The sequence below is a fragment of the Pseudopodoces humilis genome, chromosome 2 (genome assembly GCF_049639895.1).
Source record: "Pseudopodoces humilis isolate 2021_Gansu_Grassland_sample_001 chromosome 2, ASM4963989v1, whole genome shotgun sequence".
Lineage (NCBI taxonomy): Eukaryota > Metazoa > Chordata > Aves > Passeriformes > Paridae > Pseudopodoces > Pseudopodoces humilis.
In genome coordinates this window covers 29,963,750-29,983,445 of record NC_142201.1, presented here as the reverse complement: position 1 = coordinate 29,983,445, position 19,696 = coordinate 29,963,750, and the positions used below count along the sequence as shown (strand labels likewise).

At 43.0% G+C, this 19,696-nt stretch overlaps 1 protein-coding gene across 1 annotated transcript in view; it reads right to left on the bottom strand.

Moving 5' to 3' along the window:
* AFF3 (ALF transcription elongation factor 3) overlaps window positions 1–435 on the bottom strand; it is a 314,118-nt gene extending 313,683 nt beyond the window's left edge. Inside the window, exon 1 of the mRNA XM_088051265.1 lies at window positions 324–435. Within this exon, the coding sequence (XP_087907391.1) occupies window positions 324–376 (53 nt within the window). The 5' untranslated portion in view covers window positions 377–435. The remainder of the gene's footprint in view (window positions 1–323) is intronic.
* Between the last annotated feature and the right edge of the window lie 19,261 nt (window positions 436–19,696).

The window sequence follows — 19,696 nt, the reverse complement described above, 5'->3', positions numbered from 1 at the left end:
GCAGTCAGGGGAGTGGGGCACCCGTCCCTCTGCCCCTGCCGAACCAGCAATGCCGGCAAAGCAAGTGGCAGAGGAGACACCTCTCTGGGCTTCACCCTCTGCTAATGCACCCGCTGCCCCAGTTATTGTACCCTCGGGCCAAAGCACCCCCCTTATTGCACGCCCACTATTATTGCACCCCAAATTTACTGCACCTCTCCAGGTAAGCACACACCCACTCCAAATTACTGCACATCCCCCAGTTATCGGAGCCCCTCCAGTTACCGCACATCCCCCGCAGCCCCCGTGTCCCCGCGCCTGGGGGAAGCAGAGGCACCACTCACCATAGAGAGTCCAGGTCCCACTCCTGAAGGAGAGCTAAGTCGAAGCTGTCCATGGTGAGCGATGTCAGCGCCGCCGCGCTGCAACCACACGGCGTCCGGGGCGCATCGTAACTGCACCGCGGGCAGGGCGAGGGCGCGGAGCACCCCCGGCGCCGCCGCCGGCCCCTCTCCGCACACGCGCGGGAGGGGACGGACCCCCACGGCCACCTTCCTCCCGCTGCTCCCTAGGAAAGAAGCGAGCACCGTGCCCCCAAAAGAAAGCACACGGTGCCACCGCTCGTGTGCGAGCGGCGCGGCTGGGCTCGGCTGGGCTCGGCTCGGCCGCCGCCACCGCCGCGCTCCGCTCCCGCCCCGCTCCCCCGCGCCTCCTCCCTCTCTCCCTCCCTCCCTCCCGCCGCCGGGAGCGCGGCCGAGGCGGCGCCCGCCCCGCGCACGCAGCGCCCGCGTCCGCGCAGCGCCCGCTCGGCGCGGGGAGCGGCACAGCCCGGCGGGCAGGGGGACTTGCTGGGAACTTGCACCCCGGTGGGGGGTTTGGCCCGCCGAAGTTGGGTTTGGGGTGGGGGTTTTTTTTCCCCCTCCTCCCTTTCCTCCTCCTCCTCCTGCTGCTGGCCAGGTACCCTGGGGTGGGCCGCAGCACCCCGGCTCAGCAGCACCCCGGCTCAGCAGCACCTCACGCGTGGTAAGCACCACGATGTTAGGCAGAGAAACACTGGGGAGAAATTGTGACATTTATTGTGGAACGGGGCCGAGGACGTGGCCCTGGTTCTCTATGCTGGAGCCAGCAGCCTGGGGTGCTCCCAGGGGCTGTCTCTGCTGTCCAGAGATTAGGCTGGGTTAAGGCCTTTTTGCACCAACTCCTCCTTAGATGTGTAATAAACTGCACCTGTGCAAGTCTTCATGTCTATACAGGTCCACCTAGACCTGCATGGCCAATTAAAGGTCCCTGGATTGCACGAAGCCTTTAAAAACGAGTGATCTCTGGTTAAAAATAAAAGTACCAATCATCAGCACTTGCCACCCAAAGCGAGTAAGACGCCTTGCGCTGCCATCCAGCCTGCGTGAGGAGGCACCAGCTGTGATATCTGGCTGGCCAGGGGAGGCAGGCGCTTCTGATTTGTAGTTGCTGAATCACATTAAGAGAGGTTAACACACATTAAATACTTTCCAGAATACTGGGCTTTTCAGCTAAGCAGTGAGTAAGCTGCCAGAGAAGTGCCATGTCATCGCAGACAGAGAGAAGAAATGTGCAAAATCCGTGACGAAAAGAGGGGGCTATTCATGCAACAGCACCAACGCGAATATCTGCAGAGCAATCCCACACTGGGAGATTCCCTGCTCTTGGAGACCGCGCCAACTCAGCTGGCAGCTGGCTAGGGCACCCTGACGTGCATGACACCCTGGCAGCCCAGAGCAGCGCTCAGGCTCAAGTATTTATGCAGGCTTCTCGTCTGGTTCTGTGACTGTATGTTATTCGTTCCTGAGTTAGCTTGATTTAATTTAGGGTTGGTAACCTGGCACAAGCTGCGGCGCAGCTTTGGCTGCAGCATAGGCACACTCCAAGGGAAAGGTTTGAAAACCTGTTACAGTTTGCACGCTACTTTTGGGCAAGTCATCTGAAAGTCCCAAGCCACTCCACAGCTGCTTCTGTTCCCTTGCACAGCCAAGGTGGTGCTGCCTCCTACTGCCAGAAGTCCCCCGACCCTCTGGATGTGGCACATCTTCAGCCTGGAGTGACACACAGGAGCTGGCTCCTGTAACTCCTGTCCTCTCCCTTTCCCCAGGGCGATGGAGAAGGATGTGTCCCGGTTGGGAAGGCTTGTGGCACCCCCTGCCTAACCAGAGCAAATGAAGATGAAAATGAAAAAAAAAAAAAAAATCATGCCAGTTCAGATGCCAGGCTTGGTACTGTATTAATGGACACATAAACCCACCTCAAAACAGATTTTCTGCCGGCTGGGGTAAAGCTAACCATGACAGAAGGTTGAGCCTGGAAAACAGGTAACATTCTCAACAATTACTTATGTGTGAAGGAGTGAAGGGCAGCATATTTATGCTGACCTTTTCAAGCTACAGCCTGTGCTGTCTCACTCGTCTTATTTTAAGGGAGGTTGTGCAACCCCCATTACAGCATTGCCCCAATTCTTTTCCCTGAGAACCAGCTTAAGTAGTGATTTGCAGAAGTGCTTAAATCACCTCTGAAATGGTACATACAGCAAGGCAGGCTTAGGCTGCCTTTATGGACTAAATCACTAGAAATGGGACCCCCTTTACACCAGTGCTGGAATTTACCCCAGGTCATTCTGTAAAGAGCAAGGTGGACTGCAATGCTCACAAGTGGTAGCTCAACTGTGGCAACTTGGAAGCAAAATTCCATAGGCTAAATTCATCATCCAAACTGAGATCAATAGAAAATGTAAACAAAGAGCATGAACAGCACTGAATGAATTAAATTTCGAAGAGTAATACATAATGACAAGGCAGTATGTTTTATGTTTTTAGTATGTTGTAGCCCAAAAAAATATTTTTCTTTTACATTTCTTGAATGTGTACCATTATTGTGGTGTTCTTTTCTTTCCCATCATGGCTGTGATTCTCCTCTCATGCAGAACAGAGAACATCAAGACTAATTGCATTGAAATTAATGTCAATTCAAAATCCCAACTGCTTTGGCTATCTGCCAGGTGCTCAATGTTTCCTCTGACCCTGGTAGCATTTTTGAAACTCCTTGTATGTGAGCCCTCACCTACAGGTTAACCTTCCACCCCTAATTTTACATCCTCTGTGATGTGCCTGGCTGGGCTCCTCTGCTGGCTCCTCAGTGTAACACTGTGGTTGGTCCCTGTGGCTGGAGCATCCTCTGTGTTCCATATCTTATTCATTCAAATCCTTCCCTCTTTCCAGCCAGTTAACAGTAACCTCACCTGCTGCTTTCTTAGAAGTGTCCCATCTATCTCCAGTGGGTTCCATGATCAAAACCGTAACATACAGTAAATTGACACGGACTGTTTGAAAGAATTTCAGGACGGTGAATGAAGAAAGTCCATCCCCACTGCCTGTTGCAACCCACAGCTTTCCTGCAGCCACCAGCAATTCCCTGTCATCCCTTGCTGTGTGACTTGTCAACATATTTTCAACTCCTGTAGGGAACAAAACCTGCCTTTTTATGAAAGCTTGGCATCATATAAACAAAAATATGCCATGTGCTTTCTAATCCTGCTCATTATACATATATTTCTAATGATTCATATAGACATTACTTGCCCCTTCATTGGGCTCTTTCCTCTGTTAACAACTCTTCATTAAGAATAAGCAAGCAACTGTGCCCAGTCAAGCAGACTTTGTAAGAAGAGCTGAAGGCCTAGGAACAATATGTAATTCAAATCCCTTACATAAAGATTGTGTGTAACAGGAAAGCTGAACATCGTCTTAAAAGTTGACATTTCCCTCTTCTCAGACTCTCTGTCTAAAGCATGGCATAGCAACTGCCTGAGGAAGAGTAAAGATAATTTTAATGTAACATAAAATAAGGGGGAGGTGAGAAATACTACATTCTTAGTCAACATCCTGTACGCAAAATACCACCATAGTATCTCTTTAGTATGACCTACCTTTAAAACATCTACCCAGCAAGAAATAAACTCCCAGCGAATTCATAAGACCTTGGTGGAATGCTTTCGAAGAACAGAAGAGAGGAATTCTGGAGGTGGCCAGTGTAGGAAATGCTTTAGCATTAGTGCAGTGTGTCTCAAGAACAAGAATTTCTAAATCTTGCCCCACTTGTGACACACCAGTGCAGAGTGCTGGGACACAGGCAGAACCTCTTTTTGCCTGTGAATTTCAGTGGTTGCTGGGGGCAGCCTCACAGGTGTGTGCATGCAGCATGGTCCTGGATTAGACAGTGCATGTCACATCATGTGGTTTCAGGGACAAAGTGGGAACTGTTACACCTCACCACATCTCTTCTGTAAATCCATGCCTGCTCTTGTCCCAACAGCCTAATCCATCAGCAATTCCTTCAGAGGGCAGACTGCTGCGTTGCTTGGCAGGGAGGGTTACCAAGCACAATCACACATTTCTTGGTGTGTGATGCACTTCCACCTCTCACTGCGAGGCAGTGCTCCCAGGGCAGCTCTGGTAACTGCTCTGAGCCCTTGTACAGGCAGTGACAGGACACATGTAGTGTCACTTGGCGAGTGTTTACATAACGCCTCAACATGAGTCTCTTCCATGAGATGAAAAGCCAAGCAGCATTATTTAGTCTTGCTTTAGCATCTCATCACCATTCTGAGCAGTACCTATTTCTGCTGGGCACCAGCTCCACAGGGGAGAGGGATCCTAAATTAGAGCCAGCTTTGAAGAATTGGTCCCTCAGTGCTTTCGAATGTGTTTTGTTTTTCCAGGGGTCTCTAAAGTAGTCTAATGAGTATACTTTATAATAGGTTTGCTATTTAAATTCAAATGCAGTGTTTCACTGCAGATACTTACACATTTAAGTGTAAAGAGTTTTCAGTGTAGTAGTGGGTTTTCATAACCTCATAGTTTACAGCAAAGGCAAACCCACTGGATTATCTAGTCTAGCCACAGCCTATCCAGTGTCACTATTCTTCTCATATTGAGCTCAGTAACTTGCAGTTTGAGCAGTTGCACAGTCCATAGTTTAGTACTCTTAACATAATAAAGTGTACATTTGGCAACATTTTTTCTCTCTAAATAACTTTACTTTCTCCCTGTATCTATATGTCTTCAACCAGATAATGTTTCATTAAATCAGTGCTAAGTTCCAGCACAGTGGCTGGAGTTGCTTCAGCAGAGAGAGAAATGAGCTCTGTTTATTTAAACTTGCAATCTGCTTTGAAATTCCTTAGCACGAAACTTGTGTTTATGCCTGATGGCTAACATATGCCTAACCTTAACTGACTCAGCAGGTATAAGTGCTCCTTGATTCTATGCTCTTATACACCCCTTTATTGCATTATTGTGTATTGTATTCGTTAGGTGGCTCTTCTCTAGTCACTACAAAAGATGCCAAAAATATTGTGAATGATTTCTCTCCTGTAAATATCATCACAGTCTATTTATACACTGTAGATTCTGAGATTTGATAAGACCAGGGTGTAATATGGCATGGATACAGATGCTGTCAAAGTTAAGTTAACACAACATATTTCATCACTCTCCCACTTAACATGCATAATACACAAATGGTTGCAAGCTATCACTCTTTTAAAGAAGCAAAATATATGGATTTAATTTTTAACAATTTAAGTTGGTAATTAATCCAAATTATTAGTTAACAATAGCTAAAACAGAGAACTATAATGGATTCTCTGGATAATGAAAATATTTATTATTTTAATAAGGTGCATGGCTGGAAGTCTAAGTCAAGTCTTAGTCTACTGGTCACATATTTCTCTTGATTCACACATAATACCCCCATGGAGGTAGGTGGATGCCTGTGTCTCCAAACAAAGAAATATAAATTGCTGTTTCCAAGTATTGATGACAACATCTATCATGTCAACTGCAGAATTGATCCATCCTAAATTATAAACCAGGGCTGATGGAATTATGCCAATTAGAGAGACACAGATTTTTTTTTTCCCCTCTTGTTTTTCTCTTTCCTATAATTTTTTACTCACACAAAAGGTTTGGAGACCTATTTATATTATCAAAGTCTTTTTGTCACCTGAGCCCCAAAGAAAGATTTAAAAAGAAAATGTAATTGCTGAGCAGAAGTGCTGTGAGGGCTGTTTCAGGCTCAGGGGAGGGGTAGGTCAAGTTTTTAACCTGGAAACAAAAGGACTGAACCCAGTGCTATGAGTGGGCTTTCCCTGGGGTCCAGGTCGAACAAAGCCCTTTTGCTGGATGGTGGCTTTGCGGCGATGGGGAGGGCACGACCTGCTGGCAATGAGCACGGCAGGTACACGCCACCCTCCAAACCAGAGCCCATCCAGGGGTCTGCATGCTGGGGTCAGGCATGGGGGGCAGCGGGGCAGCAGAGAGGGTGTCCCCAGTGACAGCTCCCAATTACACATGCCAGCCAGTCACCCCCCAACAGATGTCAGGGGCCAGCTCACAAAGTGGCCAGAGGATCGGCGGAGGGACATTCAAGCTGGTCACTGCTGCTGGCAGCACACAATGCCCCTTGGACCCAAAAAAGAAAGGTTATTAACCTATCCCCCATCTCTCCTCCAAAGATTTCTGAATTTGTGAGTGTTGTCAGATTCTGTTAAGTGACTACTACCTATTTGCTTTTGTCTTACATTCCTGCCTTGTAAACGGCTTTAATAAATGCCATAATTACAATTCTCAGTGACTGCACCACTTTAAGGTTGCATCTTTTCAGAGTATCTCTTGGAGCAGTGGCTCCCTGAAGAAAACCTCCATGTGACCGAGGTTGGTGCCTGGCAGCCTTCGCTGAACAGAGACAAGCTTGAGACAAAGGCAGTGGTGCACAGCACAGTCCCTGCCTGCCTCCACACTGTGCCAGAGGCTGTGCTTGTTCCACTGCCTACACCTCACAGGCAAGCCCTGAGCAGTGCCAGTACTGAGAAATCTGAGAAAGATTACAGTATTAATATATATATATATATGTGTGTGTGTGTGTGTACAAACAGATATATTTGGAATAATTGCATTTGCAAACCAAAACAAGGAGGAGGCAGGTGATCCTCACTGAACAATCACCAAGTCTTTTGTGTTCTTTCTGGGGATCTCAGGTACTGCTGTGAGCTGCGGTTGTGTGCCAGCAGCCAGGAGCATGAGTTGGGAATGGAGTTATAGCCCACATGACATTCCCATGCTGGCTAGTTGTGATCCCCTGGTCATCTTCTCTGGCATTTGAAACAGGCTGTCCCTTCTTGCTGTCCTACACGGGTCACCCAGACTGGGCTTGGAGGTTGTACTTACTCTTCTCCAGAACTAAGCAAAGATGCTCAGCTTGGGGGGAAGATCCTTTGCTTCCTGCTCCTTGCCTTTCATGGCAAAGGTTTATTAGAGTCAAGGAAATAGTCCAGCATCATCCCCTGGCAGGTGTGGGTGTGGACTTCCCAGGGAAAATACACTTAGAAAGGGACATGCAATGGTGAGGAAAAGGATATGACAGTGGTTATCATCTGCCTGGGTGGCAAGGTGACTTCAGAAATAGCAGAAATTTCTTTTTTTAAAAGAAAACCCCACAGTTTAAGGTGGGATCCTTTCATCACTGGTAACATCTCAGGAGGTGACAAAGGACTTGCCATGGGTGCAAGTCAACCTATCACTGCCATGTGGAAATGTGTTCTCTGCCTTCCTGTAGCAGCCGGAGGTGCTGGTCAGTTCCTGGGTTTGCAAGATTCCTGTTTGGATCCAGGGTGGCCCATCCAATCTTCCCTCATTAATCTGATACTTGATGAACTCTGTGATCAGCAAAACCACAGCAAATGCCTCTCAGCTGAAGCCCTTGTTTCTGGGCTACCAGGAGCACAATACAGGGGAATGTTTTGTTTCATGAGGGGTAAAGAGGACCTTTGGAAAGGTAGTAAGGTGTTTTAAGCATTATTTCTGGATCTCTTTGTGGGCTTTTAATCTACAAAATGTTGTGCATCAAAGTTAAAGGTCATGGACCTTAGAGAAATTAAAGGGATTCTTTGAAAAGAGGTTAAATATATTTAAAATTTATGAGCGTGCACCCATGCAAATTGGAAGAGGAAATTAAACTATATCTGCAGAAAAGGAAAAATAAATCTACTTACATATGATGTAATTTAGAAAATCAGCTGTAGCTCTGAATGATGTCTGGATGAAGGGATAAGGTAATGCTGAAGAAGGCTTTATATTTGGTCTTAAAAAGCCACATGGGGCCACAGGGAATAAGGGTTTGCAATATAAATGTATACTCATTATGAAGAGTTTCCATGGAATGAAAACTATATCTAGCTGACTTTCAGAAAAAAAAAAAACAACAAAAACCGAAACAAAAAAACAAAACAAAACAGAGAAAGCAAGTGCAGTTTTTTCACATCACCAGTGTTTTCTGCACCAGTAGACCTCTGCTCCACACAACAGATTTGAAAACCTACACACTGATATTTTTTTCCTATGTCTGGTTAGTATTTGTGGATCTCTATTTCCTATGCTGCACAAAATAAACTTCTAGTCAAAATAACTGGGCTGAGAACAAAGGAAATTATGAGAGACGTAAAGCAGAAGGAAACAATTTGTGTGGGTATTTCAGGGAGACACACACAGAAAACAAGAGTAATTCACAATATTTTCCTTTAAACTAAAGGCAGAAGCTGTCTGTGTTTCAAGCCTGGCATGGCACAGAGCGCTACAATCTGTCTGCCACATTAAAAGAGCTGGTGATCTCAGCTCAATTTCTCGTGAGGAGGCACTCGCCGAGCAGTGCCGAACAATTGGGTCCCTGGGTAATAATTTTATTGGCAAGGCCAAGAAGGGAACGGCCGTGGAATTAATATTGCTGCACTGTGCTGTTCCAATTCTGAGGGCGAGAGAGGACTTTGCTTTATAATGCTGACACCGCAAATCCCTTAATGAGCACTAAATTCACTTAACAAAATTCTAACCCCCTCAGATTTCTGATGTAGCTTGGCTTTACCTTGGAGTTTTCTGTGTTTTGCTGGTCTGTGCCATCAACCTGAGCATCTATAAAGCCTATATTCCTTTTTTATTCACTCTACCTGTTTATTCCTTAGTATATTTACCCTTTTATTAAGAGCTTCCACTTGGTTAAGACTTGTTCAAGTATAAGCTCAACAGGAAGCATTTTCCTTTATACTGTAATAACTCTATATTGTTGCCTAGAGGGTGACAGAAAGTAACGTAAGATTCATAAAAATATAACTGTCTGAGCCAAGTAGATAGAATTATGGTTAGCATTAACCAAAGTGTATTTCTCTGTCCTATAGGGTAAAATCAGAACATCTTAATGTTTTCTTTCTTGGGTCACATAATTTTGCAAAAGTACACCAAGAGAAATGCCAGACTGCTTCTTCTTGATTGTTACATTCTGTACCAGCCTTTCAAACAGGTTTGCAAATAAAATTACTTTATTTCATTATGTGTCATTTTACATTTTGCCCATGCATCACCCCACTGAGACCATTTGGTTTAAGACACTTTTTTCGTAAGCTATAAGCAATTGGAGTTTTAAACTCATTTAAACTGTATTCAGGATGCTTCTAGTATCCTCTTTTCACGTTTAACCATTAAATGAGTACAGCCTTAGAAAAAGAAAAATACATGTCTTATCTTTATTTTTGTTTTAATCCAAGTAATAGCAAAAAATTCCAAACCTCCAAAAGGCACACTGCTGGAGAAATTTTAACCCTATTGCTACCAGCATGATGGTTTCTGAACACGGCATTTTTGGTTTGTTTTCTTTAGATTGGATGAGGGAAGCATAAGCATGCTAACTTTCCCTTCCAGACCAAGGGGGGTGAAATAGCCCATACATCTCTCAGTCTCCTACAGTGAGGAGGTGGCTGAGCCGCGTCCTCCAGATCACCATGCTCCTTCCTCCTGAAAGAGGGGGTCAGCATTTTGGAACTGAAATCCAGTAAAGCCATATGTTCTGTGTCAGCAGCTAGACCAGCTCCATTAGCATCAGCAGTAAGCTTTTCGATAATGCCTTACCGTGCTGCAGAAGAGCTACCCGTGTAGAGCAGCTGTCTCCTGCAAAGAGGAAGCAAAATTATAGCAGCAGCAGGATAAACACCGCAGGCAAAGTCATGAAGGTGATATTTGTTAGGAGTTGCAGGTTGAGAAAGAAACCTGGCACCTGTGTGACTGAAAGAATAAAGGATGAGATCGTCTATTATAGTATTTTCATTATTTCATTTCAATATTTAGTCAAATTATCAAGTCTTAAATAAGATGGAGCCAGGTAGAGTTGTGTTGAGGAGACAGGTCGGAATTGGAAAGTCTAGGTCATTTTTCACATCTCTAGGTTTGACAGTTCTGATGTTTTCCTTGTTCTGGTTGCCTGGTAATAATTTAATACTTTTATTTCTATATTTACCTTATTTCTTAAAAAGCCAAGAGGTGGAGGTATGTTGACAGACTGGAAAAGGAAGCTATTACTAATTAAAATTATTTTAAGTCTAAGATTAAAATAGTGCTCCTGCATATAAATTTGCTTCAATGAGCTGGACCCACTCTAATGTTAAATCCCTGCAGAAATTAGGAAATGTATCAAACACAGTAACTGGGGACTAGATGGTGCCACTGTTCCATGGTGCAGAGCCTGTTTTCCCTATATCCTTCCTGTGTCCACATGCATCTTTGACACCACTAGGTAAGTGTGCATTTCTGGTTTAAATTAACTTCTTTCTCTAAAAAAGGACGAGACCAAAGTCCATGAAAATCAGTGAAAATTTCTCAACTAGCTTGAGTACAAGTTGGACCAGGCCCAGAAAGAAACAGAGCATGGAAATCTGGGAGGCAGCAGTTATCTCTGTTGTTTGCTGGTAGAGCTGGAATGGAAATCTTGCAAAGTATCATGCAGCCTTGCTCTTCATTACATCTAACTAAAACATGCATTCACTATCAGAGAGCCTCTGAAAAAATCAAGTTTCATCTGAAAAATCAAGCGAGGAGTAAAAAAGCTACAATGGAAGACAGCAAGGTATTCATGAAATTTTGCTAATTTATATCGTTATTCCATAATCACGAGGGGTGGCAATTTTGTATTCCCAAATATTCAAATTAAATTGTAATACTGACCACTACCAAACCAGCTTATGAAAAGTGGTGCTCTTCCATCTGCTGGGTGACCTGGAGTGGGAAGAACCATGGCAGTCTCTGCTACAACAAGCAGAGCCCCTTGCATGGAGTTCAACAGCCAAGGAGGGAGGTTCTCACTGGGGCTTTACAAATATATCCCACTGCAGCAGCACTCCAAAACACACATTCCTCTCCAGAGCCCAAGTGGGGAGCTGTACCTGGCCCATGCTGTGCTGAGACAGAGGTCAAGAGAAGGACCATTATGGCTAATCCCAGGGCCAGGATCTGCTGATTTACAGTGAAGTCTGTCATGACTTACGTCAGCTGCTCATGATCACCCAGCTCTTTGGAGGAAATGGTCTATGACTTCTCCATCCTGTCCTCTTGCTTACAATAAAACACTGTCTGCACTGAAGTGAGATGACTTTTCCTCTTTCCTCTGCTGTAAATGAGGTGGAGTTTCTCTGTGGGAGGGGAAATTGGAGGGTGGGAGGGAATCTGAACGGTAGGATCCTGGATCTTACTCCTGCCCACCCAGCAGTTCAGATACAGAAATCTCGAGGCAATGTGTGGTCTGCCAGACTTGGTAGAGTGGGGCTGCAGGGACCTGAGGCTCACAGGGCTTCTGCAGTGTCAGCTTCTCAAAGAGCAAACGGAGAAGAGAAAGCTATCCTTGCTCCTGGTGTGACATCCCTCATGACTATCTTTTTCAGCAGAAGCAATCTGCATTCCCACATGGTCTGCAGGGCAAGCTGTAAAATAAGCCAGAAAAAATCCAAAGGAGATGTCAGAGCAGCAGAAAACACTGACAAATGTACCATAGCAGAGCTGTCGGCAAGAGGTTGTTGCAGGACTGCCTTTTTCTCCAGCACCACACACAGACGCCCCAGTGAGATTAAAAAACCAGGAAAAACATTACATCCTGGCAATGCTGTTAAAGTGAGTAGCACAGGGACTGACTCTTAGTTCATGTAGGAGCACACACATAGTTCAATTAAGTTTACACCAGAATATTCCTGCATTTCTTGTACACTCAAGAGCTGATGAAGACCTCACTGATATGCATATAGACATTGCAGATACATAGATCTAGTTTTATGTGTAACCATTATCTTGGTGTGCTGACTAGAGGTGCAGCCTGTTCTGCCCTGGGTCTTTCTGTCTTAGCTCCCTGTAGAGCAGGCACAGCTGTGTGCAGAGGTGTGAGATAGCAGTGTAATCTTTACATTTGTGACCACAAGGTCATGATGCAAGGCAAGGACCAAAGACTTCGCTGCTCCCCTCCTTCCTTTCTGTGGAGGACAGCTGGAACAAGGGATTTGATGGGATCCGTAAGAGCCTCGGGGACTGGCTATCAGTTTGTAAGCAGAGAAGTATATCCTCCAAACTGTTTATTTGTATGACTGCAGAGGCAGAAGAGGATTTTCCCCAAATGCCTTCTTATTTATGTTCTCTTCTAACTGTTTTATTATACCTAATTTGTCATCCTTAGAGGATGCCTCTTATCATGTGCAAATTCTTTTTAAATTATTATACTGACACAGAAATAATAGATGCCTGATTTACGTTGTAATCTTCGGTAAGAGGGATGTTTTTATTTTTGAAAGTGTTATGATTTTAGTTGCTTCTCAGTGGGGTTTTTTTGGCTCATGTTATTGTATTGCAACATACAGAAATGAAGGGGAGTTCAGCATTCATTAGAGATGCCTCACGATTAGATCCCGAAATTGTAGTCCCCAAATCCTAGTCCCTGCCTAGGACACTGCAGTCATCAGAAAAAACAGCAAACCTTTAAAAAGCTCTTGAGTAAATAATGACTGCAATGATGATATAATGGGGAAAGGAGTAACATTTCAATTCACTAGGGTTAATAGTGATAGGCTCTATTTTCTAAACAAAGATTACTACCCATTCTCCGGAGCACACATACACTTAAATACTCAACTGCAACATTAAAGCGGAGATAAGGAGGTAGATAATACTCACAGCAGGAAGCTCTGTACAATGCAGCATTTACAGACAAGCTCCCACCACACTGTTTAAACCCTGGGCTTTGGCACTTTCGGTGTCTAAGCCAAGAAAGCCGGTCAGGCCACCTCCACACCTAAGCGAACCTCAGCCCACTTTGCACTGCACAGCTCTGGCTCTGAGGAAGTTCTCACCTCTCCTGGAACAAATCCAGCAAATGGCTGCTCAGAAAAGCACTCTTTTTTTTGCGCGGTTTTTTTTTAGCTCTCACAGACCTTGGTGTGTAGAAGCTTTTATCTCACATCAACATTTAAAATATTTCTTTCACAGGTGAGGTTGCCTATGTGAATTTGCAAAGGAAGGTTATTAATGCCCTTCCCAATTCCATGTGCTGCCTAGATCAGTACTGGGAGGGAAGACCTGTATTCTTCCTTATGATATTCAATGTCATTCTGTGTGCTGAGTCCTTTTTTCACCTTGGTGAAGGAGAAATTTACTTGGGTAATTAAACTCATTTAGAAACACCTTCTTTTTTACTGCGGGATCTACACTTTTGCTGGCAGAAAATGCATTCTCTTCCTACAAATGAAAACAACAATACTGGAGAGGTGAGGCCAGAATTAAGCCAAAGAGTAACTGAAGATCAAATTAAAGGGCAAATAGTAAAGTTTCATTAATACTCCTCCCACTAACCACTGACCCTGCTGTGCCTCTCCTTCTGCATGAGAGGACACTATGGGATGCCAAGGACAGGAATCCCATCTCTTTTTCTCCAACAGGAGATGCATTAAATTAAAAAAAACAGCAGCAGTTTCATTTTCACTACAAAAAAAAAAAATCTTTTTATTTTTCCTATAGTTACTTAATGTCCCTCCTTTATAGGCCAGCCTTCAGAATAATGGCACAAATGATTTTACTGGCTATCTGACTGTCATTCTCTTTAACACAGTCTGTGGTTTGCTAGTTGATGATAGCTTAAGCGGAATTTAATTGGTAACATATTGTCAGTTGAATTAGAGGCCATATGATACAGATTTAAACCTTGGTAATTTTTGCATAAAGAACAATCTGTCAACAAATCACAGCAAGGAAAACAGCCATAAATCAGTTTGTCAGGTTTATTAGTAAATGCAGAAGTTTTGTTGTCTGGTTCGACTAGAGCCTCTCTTTCCTAGCAGATAGAAAATGTTTCTCTAAATGCTGGTTACTTTGCAGGTGTGCAGATTTTATGCTTCCCATGCACAGGGATGTACATAAACATATACAGGGGCGTATGCAATTGCAGAGCACTGCAGATAATGACCTAGACAGCTCCTCCAGCCCTGTCTTCCTAGATAGATCAAACCATAGCACTGCACGTAGATGCACTGCACAGTCACATCCACCTTTATTTAACCATATAAGCTAAGGCTACATTCAGAGAAGGATGCTGCACTTTGTCTGTGCCTCTGTGCTTCTGCTGGCTGATTTTGCATTATTATGCTTCTCCTGATAGATTCACTTTCTTCCCTCTGAAGATTCATGATGAAACTCTGCTACCTCGAAGCTGGGATATAGACACTCTCCTTTCTTTTCTGGAATCATGCAATTCTGAAGTCATCTTTCCAAACAGGATGATATTTGTCCCCATAGAGCATTCCACTAGCATGGATTGTATCACAAGTAATGGGGCTGGCTCCATGGCACAATGCAGAGGTAGCTTTATCTTGCAAGCCAGGTGAAGTGCAGAGAAGGATGGGTTTGTCCATAAGGCCTCAAGGAGAGAGAGTGTCGTGTTTCCCTCCCCCATCCTCTGGACGGCGTTTTTAGAGGTTGCAGAAACACAGCGAGGGGCCAGATCTCCCAGGAGGCCCTTCTCAGGTGTGTCAGAAAGGGGCCCTGGAAATCACCTGTCAGATTCCTCTCATTTTTGGGTTGATAGCCCCTATCAGGTATACATGTACACTCCATCCCTCTCCCCCCTGTACATTTACTGACACCAGTCATCCTCTGACACTAACCTACATCTGCTAAGCAGAAGCTGTCCTCCACCATTCAAGTGCGTAGGGTTCTCCCTCTTGGTTTGTGTCTAACAGGATTAATTTTTCTTAATTGCCAAGAATTTGCAAAATAAGAGAAGGCAAGGCACCAATTGAGCAGATATCCAGTGGGCATCATTATGAAAAAGATGGGAATACACAAAAAAGTGCCCCATTAATATTTTATCTAGAAGGTTGCCTTATGTATTGCGATTACCCTTGGGTGACAGAGACTGACAGAGCATGTCTATCACTCACAATAAAGATTGCAGGATGGTCTGCAGCATCCTTCATGAGCGTGATATAAGGTGCCATAGTTGTTACAGCAGCATAATGTTCCTGTGCAGTAACAAATATACTGTGCACAGACATGCACATAATTAAAACGACGCTCGCTGGCTTGCTAGCACCGTTTGCCAAAGAATAAGTTGCATGCAAGTGGATTTGCATACAAATGAGATACTGTCAGAACAATAATGGGACTTTGATAAGACCACATACTCATGTCATTAAGTCACTTCAGTAGCTAAGGAATATTTAGTTGGCATTAAACGAGGATAAAAGTTGATCACTTCCCCTTCCCCCCAAATTAAAACAAAAGCCAACAAGGTACATCCAGTTAAAAATACCAGGACATTTTTAAATTGAAAAGATTCTGCTGTTAATGCCATCTTTTAAAAGTTTTATGATGTACTGTGGAGTAAAAATTGTAATTTTAACACAGAAATGAAACCTTTTTATTGTTAAAAGCTATTGTCATTGAGACTCCATGTCACCTGCCTGCTTGGTAAGCACAGCTGTAATATGTAACATGGGGTGGGGTTTTTAAAAATAAGTAGAACTTTTTAAAAAATACATTTAAGTTCATGCTTATATTTATTTTATGTTTAGTTTCATGCTAAACTAAAATTTTGGTTTCATGCTTAAGTGTAATAAAAGCAGCAGAGATTACATATCTGCTGAAGTTTTCCAAAGAATCAAGAGCCTGTGAATCCTCCTATTTTTGCTGTACTCAGAGACCTCTCGTAAATGTCTGAACTTTGGACTTTATCCCGGCATGCTGAAATCAATGGGAATTCTTCCATTGACTTCAGTGGAAACAGGTCCTTTGGGAACAGTCTGAACTGAGATGTAATGCTCTACTTAGCTGCTAAAAAAAAAACCCCAAAACCTTTTGGAAGACCATCTCATGGCAGCCTCAAGGTCTGTACATCCTATGTGTTTTATAAGTTAACAGCCTTACAGTTATATATGTAAATATGTAAATAATCAGAGGAAAAGTTAAACGGTGAAGTAAGAAGTTTTCAGAGGAGAAGCCAAGACATTAAAATAGTCTTTTGATGATGGTGGAAGACCTCCTACCCCTGCATTGCTGGAAATGGTCTTGCAAATTTTCTAACTTCTTTCCTAACTTGAAAAATGGTGCAGGAGTCACTCAGAGGAGGATAAAAATTAATATTAATGATTTCATTTTGACAGGAATGAACTCATTACCATGCACATTTCCAACGTTTTTCAACAGTTAATTTTAGCTGCTGAAAAAGACCTCTCTTGCTAAGACAGAATATGGTAATTTCACATTAAAAACTGTGTATTAAGAAGTCTTTCTTTGCCAAAGTTACAAGCTTGACAGGGTTTTATAAACCACACTGAGCACCTCACAAACTTTCAATCACACAGACATAGAGGACTAAAAAAATCCAAAATTAAAATCAGTTGCCTGATTCATTTTCTGTAATGTGTAATTTTATTTTTTTTTAGGTATTGCTGTTATGACAAAACAACTAAGACATATGGAAGAAATATATTGGCCCATAATGTTCTCTGTATTTTTTTTTAAGAAAGAAAATACAAAATTGTGGTATAATAACTGTCACTCCCAATGATAGAAGGTATAACCTTTTATTTACAGCTAGATTAATTAAAAGCTACAAAAACTAAAAAGTGGCTGATATAAAATGATTTTATATTAGAATAAATGTGGTCATTTAACCTCTGGCACATTGATTCTTGGATACTCACTTTTATGGTTTGCTAGCAAAACCTGTATTTAGATGCTGGTGGGCTTAAGGAGTCCTGAAAAGCTATGGGTGATGCACGAGACATAGTTCTCCCCTTTTTGCTCAAGAGAAACAAACTTACCTGGTGATTCTGAAGATTTTGAAACAGTCCCACTAACAAACTGGCAATTTTAATATGGAAAATCTTCCGAATGAGTTTTCAACACTTTTGGAAGGCACAGCATGAAACCTTCCCTTAGTTTGCTCTGCTTTCACAAGGCAGTTGTAAGGGGTGGAGAAACACACCAAACAATGGGGTTCACTCCTCCATCCTATGTTGCACCCCTTCCCCAGCCTTGGTGCCCATCCTCCTGCAGCTTTGCCTTCCCAAAATCTCTGCTGTGTAACTCTTCCCTTGCAGACCCTGGGGCAAGCATTGCAGGAGCACTCTTGGTGCTGCATGTGAGCTCTGTGCTGATAAACAAGGCAAATCTCCCCCCCGGTGCTGTCAAAACCACAAAATACACAACCCGCAAAACAAAGGAGGTTGCCTTTATTTCCTTCCATTCTAATCTTCTTCAGGGCTATTTGTAACAATAGTAGGCATAACGCTGCCAAACGCAAATGTGATTTCCAAGTTGGAGTTCCTTTCAGAAAATGGATTAGTTCAATTTTCCAGATGTCAGACAGGTGTGCAGCTAAGTATACACTGGAATTCACTTTTGGTGATTAACACTCATAATGACTATATTCAGCTATGACAATCAAAACCTACCATTTATTTTTCTAGTACATTTGCTTCACTTATAGCCACCAGCCAAATCCAAGATCAGCTAGAAGAAATTAAGAACCAATTCATTATGCTTGCTCTATTTGTACAACATTCATCATGACTAAAAGAAAATGACTGCAAAAAGCAAGGGTAAAGAGGTTTAACACCAATGCAGAAAGAAATTGAGATGTATCACTCAGTTACATGTGGTATTGTTGGGAAAAAGATGAAAGAAAATTCAATCAAAATTTCCCCATATTGTTTGCATCCTTTGACCCTTTGCTCTGCAGAAATCAGTTCCAGAGAAATCCTACCTCGAACCCTACAAAAATTCCTCACCCCTCAAAAAAATGCCAGTGGCTTGCACTTGGAATTTTACAGGTCAGTATCTTTGAAAGGTCGCTCTTGCAATGAAAAGCAAAAATAGTAAAAGAAGTTTCTGTACCAGCTTCTTTGACAAAGCAACCCTTGCTCATGCTGGCTTCTCACACTACATTTTGAATGGGCTGAAAGTGGGCAGAGGAATTGCAGGTCAGGACTGTAGTTCCCTCTCAGAAAGAGCTGATCACAGCACCAAAAGTTTTGTTTCCATATCCAGATTCAACCCCAAGTTGAATCTAAGTATCTTCTAAGCATCTCTGCATATCTTCATAATTCTGGATTGACTTACCACTAGGTTATAACTCTTCCATGAACTGATATGTCTTTCTGAGCTACAAGTAAATCGTGTGGAAAAGCAGTTCTATGTGGCCTTGATGTAGCAACAGACTTGGTTTCATGTATTGATGTATTCATGTATCATGCTTGAAGTCATGTAAATGCTATGTCATACGTGGTTTATCTGTTGTCACGCTGGTATTGATCCCTAAAATATTGTTCGCTCATTGCTGGTTAATTAGGTGCTGTTAATAAATCAATAACCTGCTTTGATCCTGATTTGATTTTTCTGCAGCAGACATAATCTATCTTTGGCCGTTGTGGATAGGCAGCAAGGTTGTGACCACTCTGTGCAGCCAGAGAAAAGAAGTGTACTATAGCTGCTGCTGAGAATTTGTCATAAAGCGTGTCTCCATCCTAACAGTGACATGAGGGTGAAAAACTTGGATTTTATAACGGGTACACAAGAATAAACCAAGAGTTAATGGGGGTCAATTCGGCTTGATAAGTACAGCAAGTATTTTTCCAGGCTTATTAAGATTATTGAGATCATGCTGAGTCTGTCAGCCCCACATGGTTTTAAATCTGCTTCCAGTTCCAGGCAAGCATCTTCCTTGGACACTTTCTTGCATGCTTCTCTCTTTCACAAACACACCTACACAACATCTTGCTGGTTGTTAAGTTTCAACAGCCTTTTCTGAGCTTTAAGAGTACTGTTCTATTTTGTGGATGCCACAATACCTTAACTTGACCCAGTCCCTCAATAGGTCCTTTTAGTATCACCCCACTGACATTTTAACAATGACCTTTGTATCAAGACCAAGTAAAGACTGCTGCATGTGGTTCTTCCACTCTGCAAATTTTTGTCCAAATACTGCGGTATTCTTTTTTAAAACGTATATCCTTTTTTTCAATGAACAGGTTTGAGAGTTATAGCCAACAAAATACCATATGTAGTTAAAAAAACAGTGGAATTTCCTTTTCCTATTGAAAGTAGACATCAGAAAATAACCTCTTCAGCTATTTTTCACTCATTTTTGTTAATTTTTAGGATATTGTCAGATGAAACAAGCACTAGTTCTTTTCTGAGTCAGGCTTTATGAGAGTGAATTAGTGTAGGCGGAACCAATAATAACTCCAGGGAACACTATGAAAGTAATATCATATTAGGGTGCCTTAACACCTTTGGAGATACATTATGTGTCAAATCTCCTTCCTTATTGTTGCTTCTTT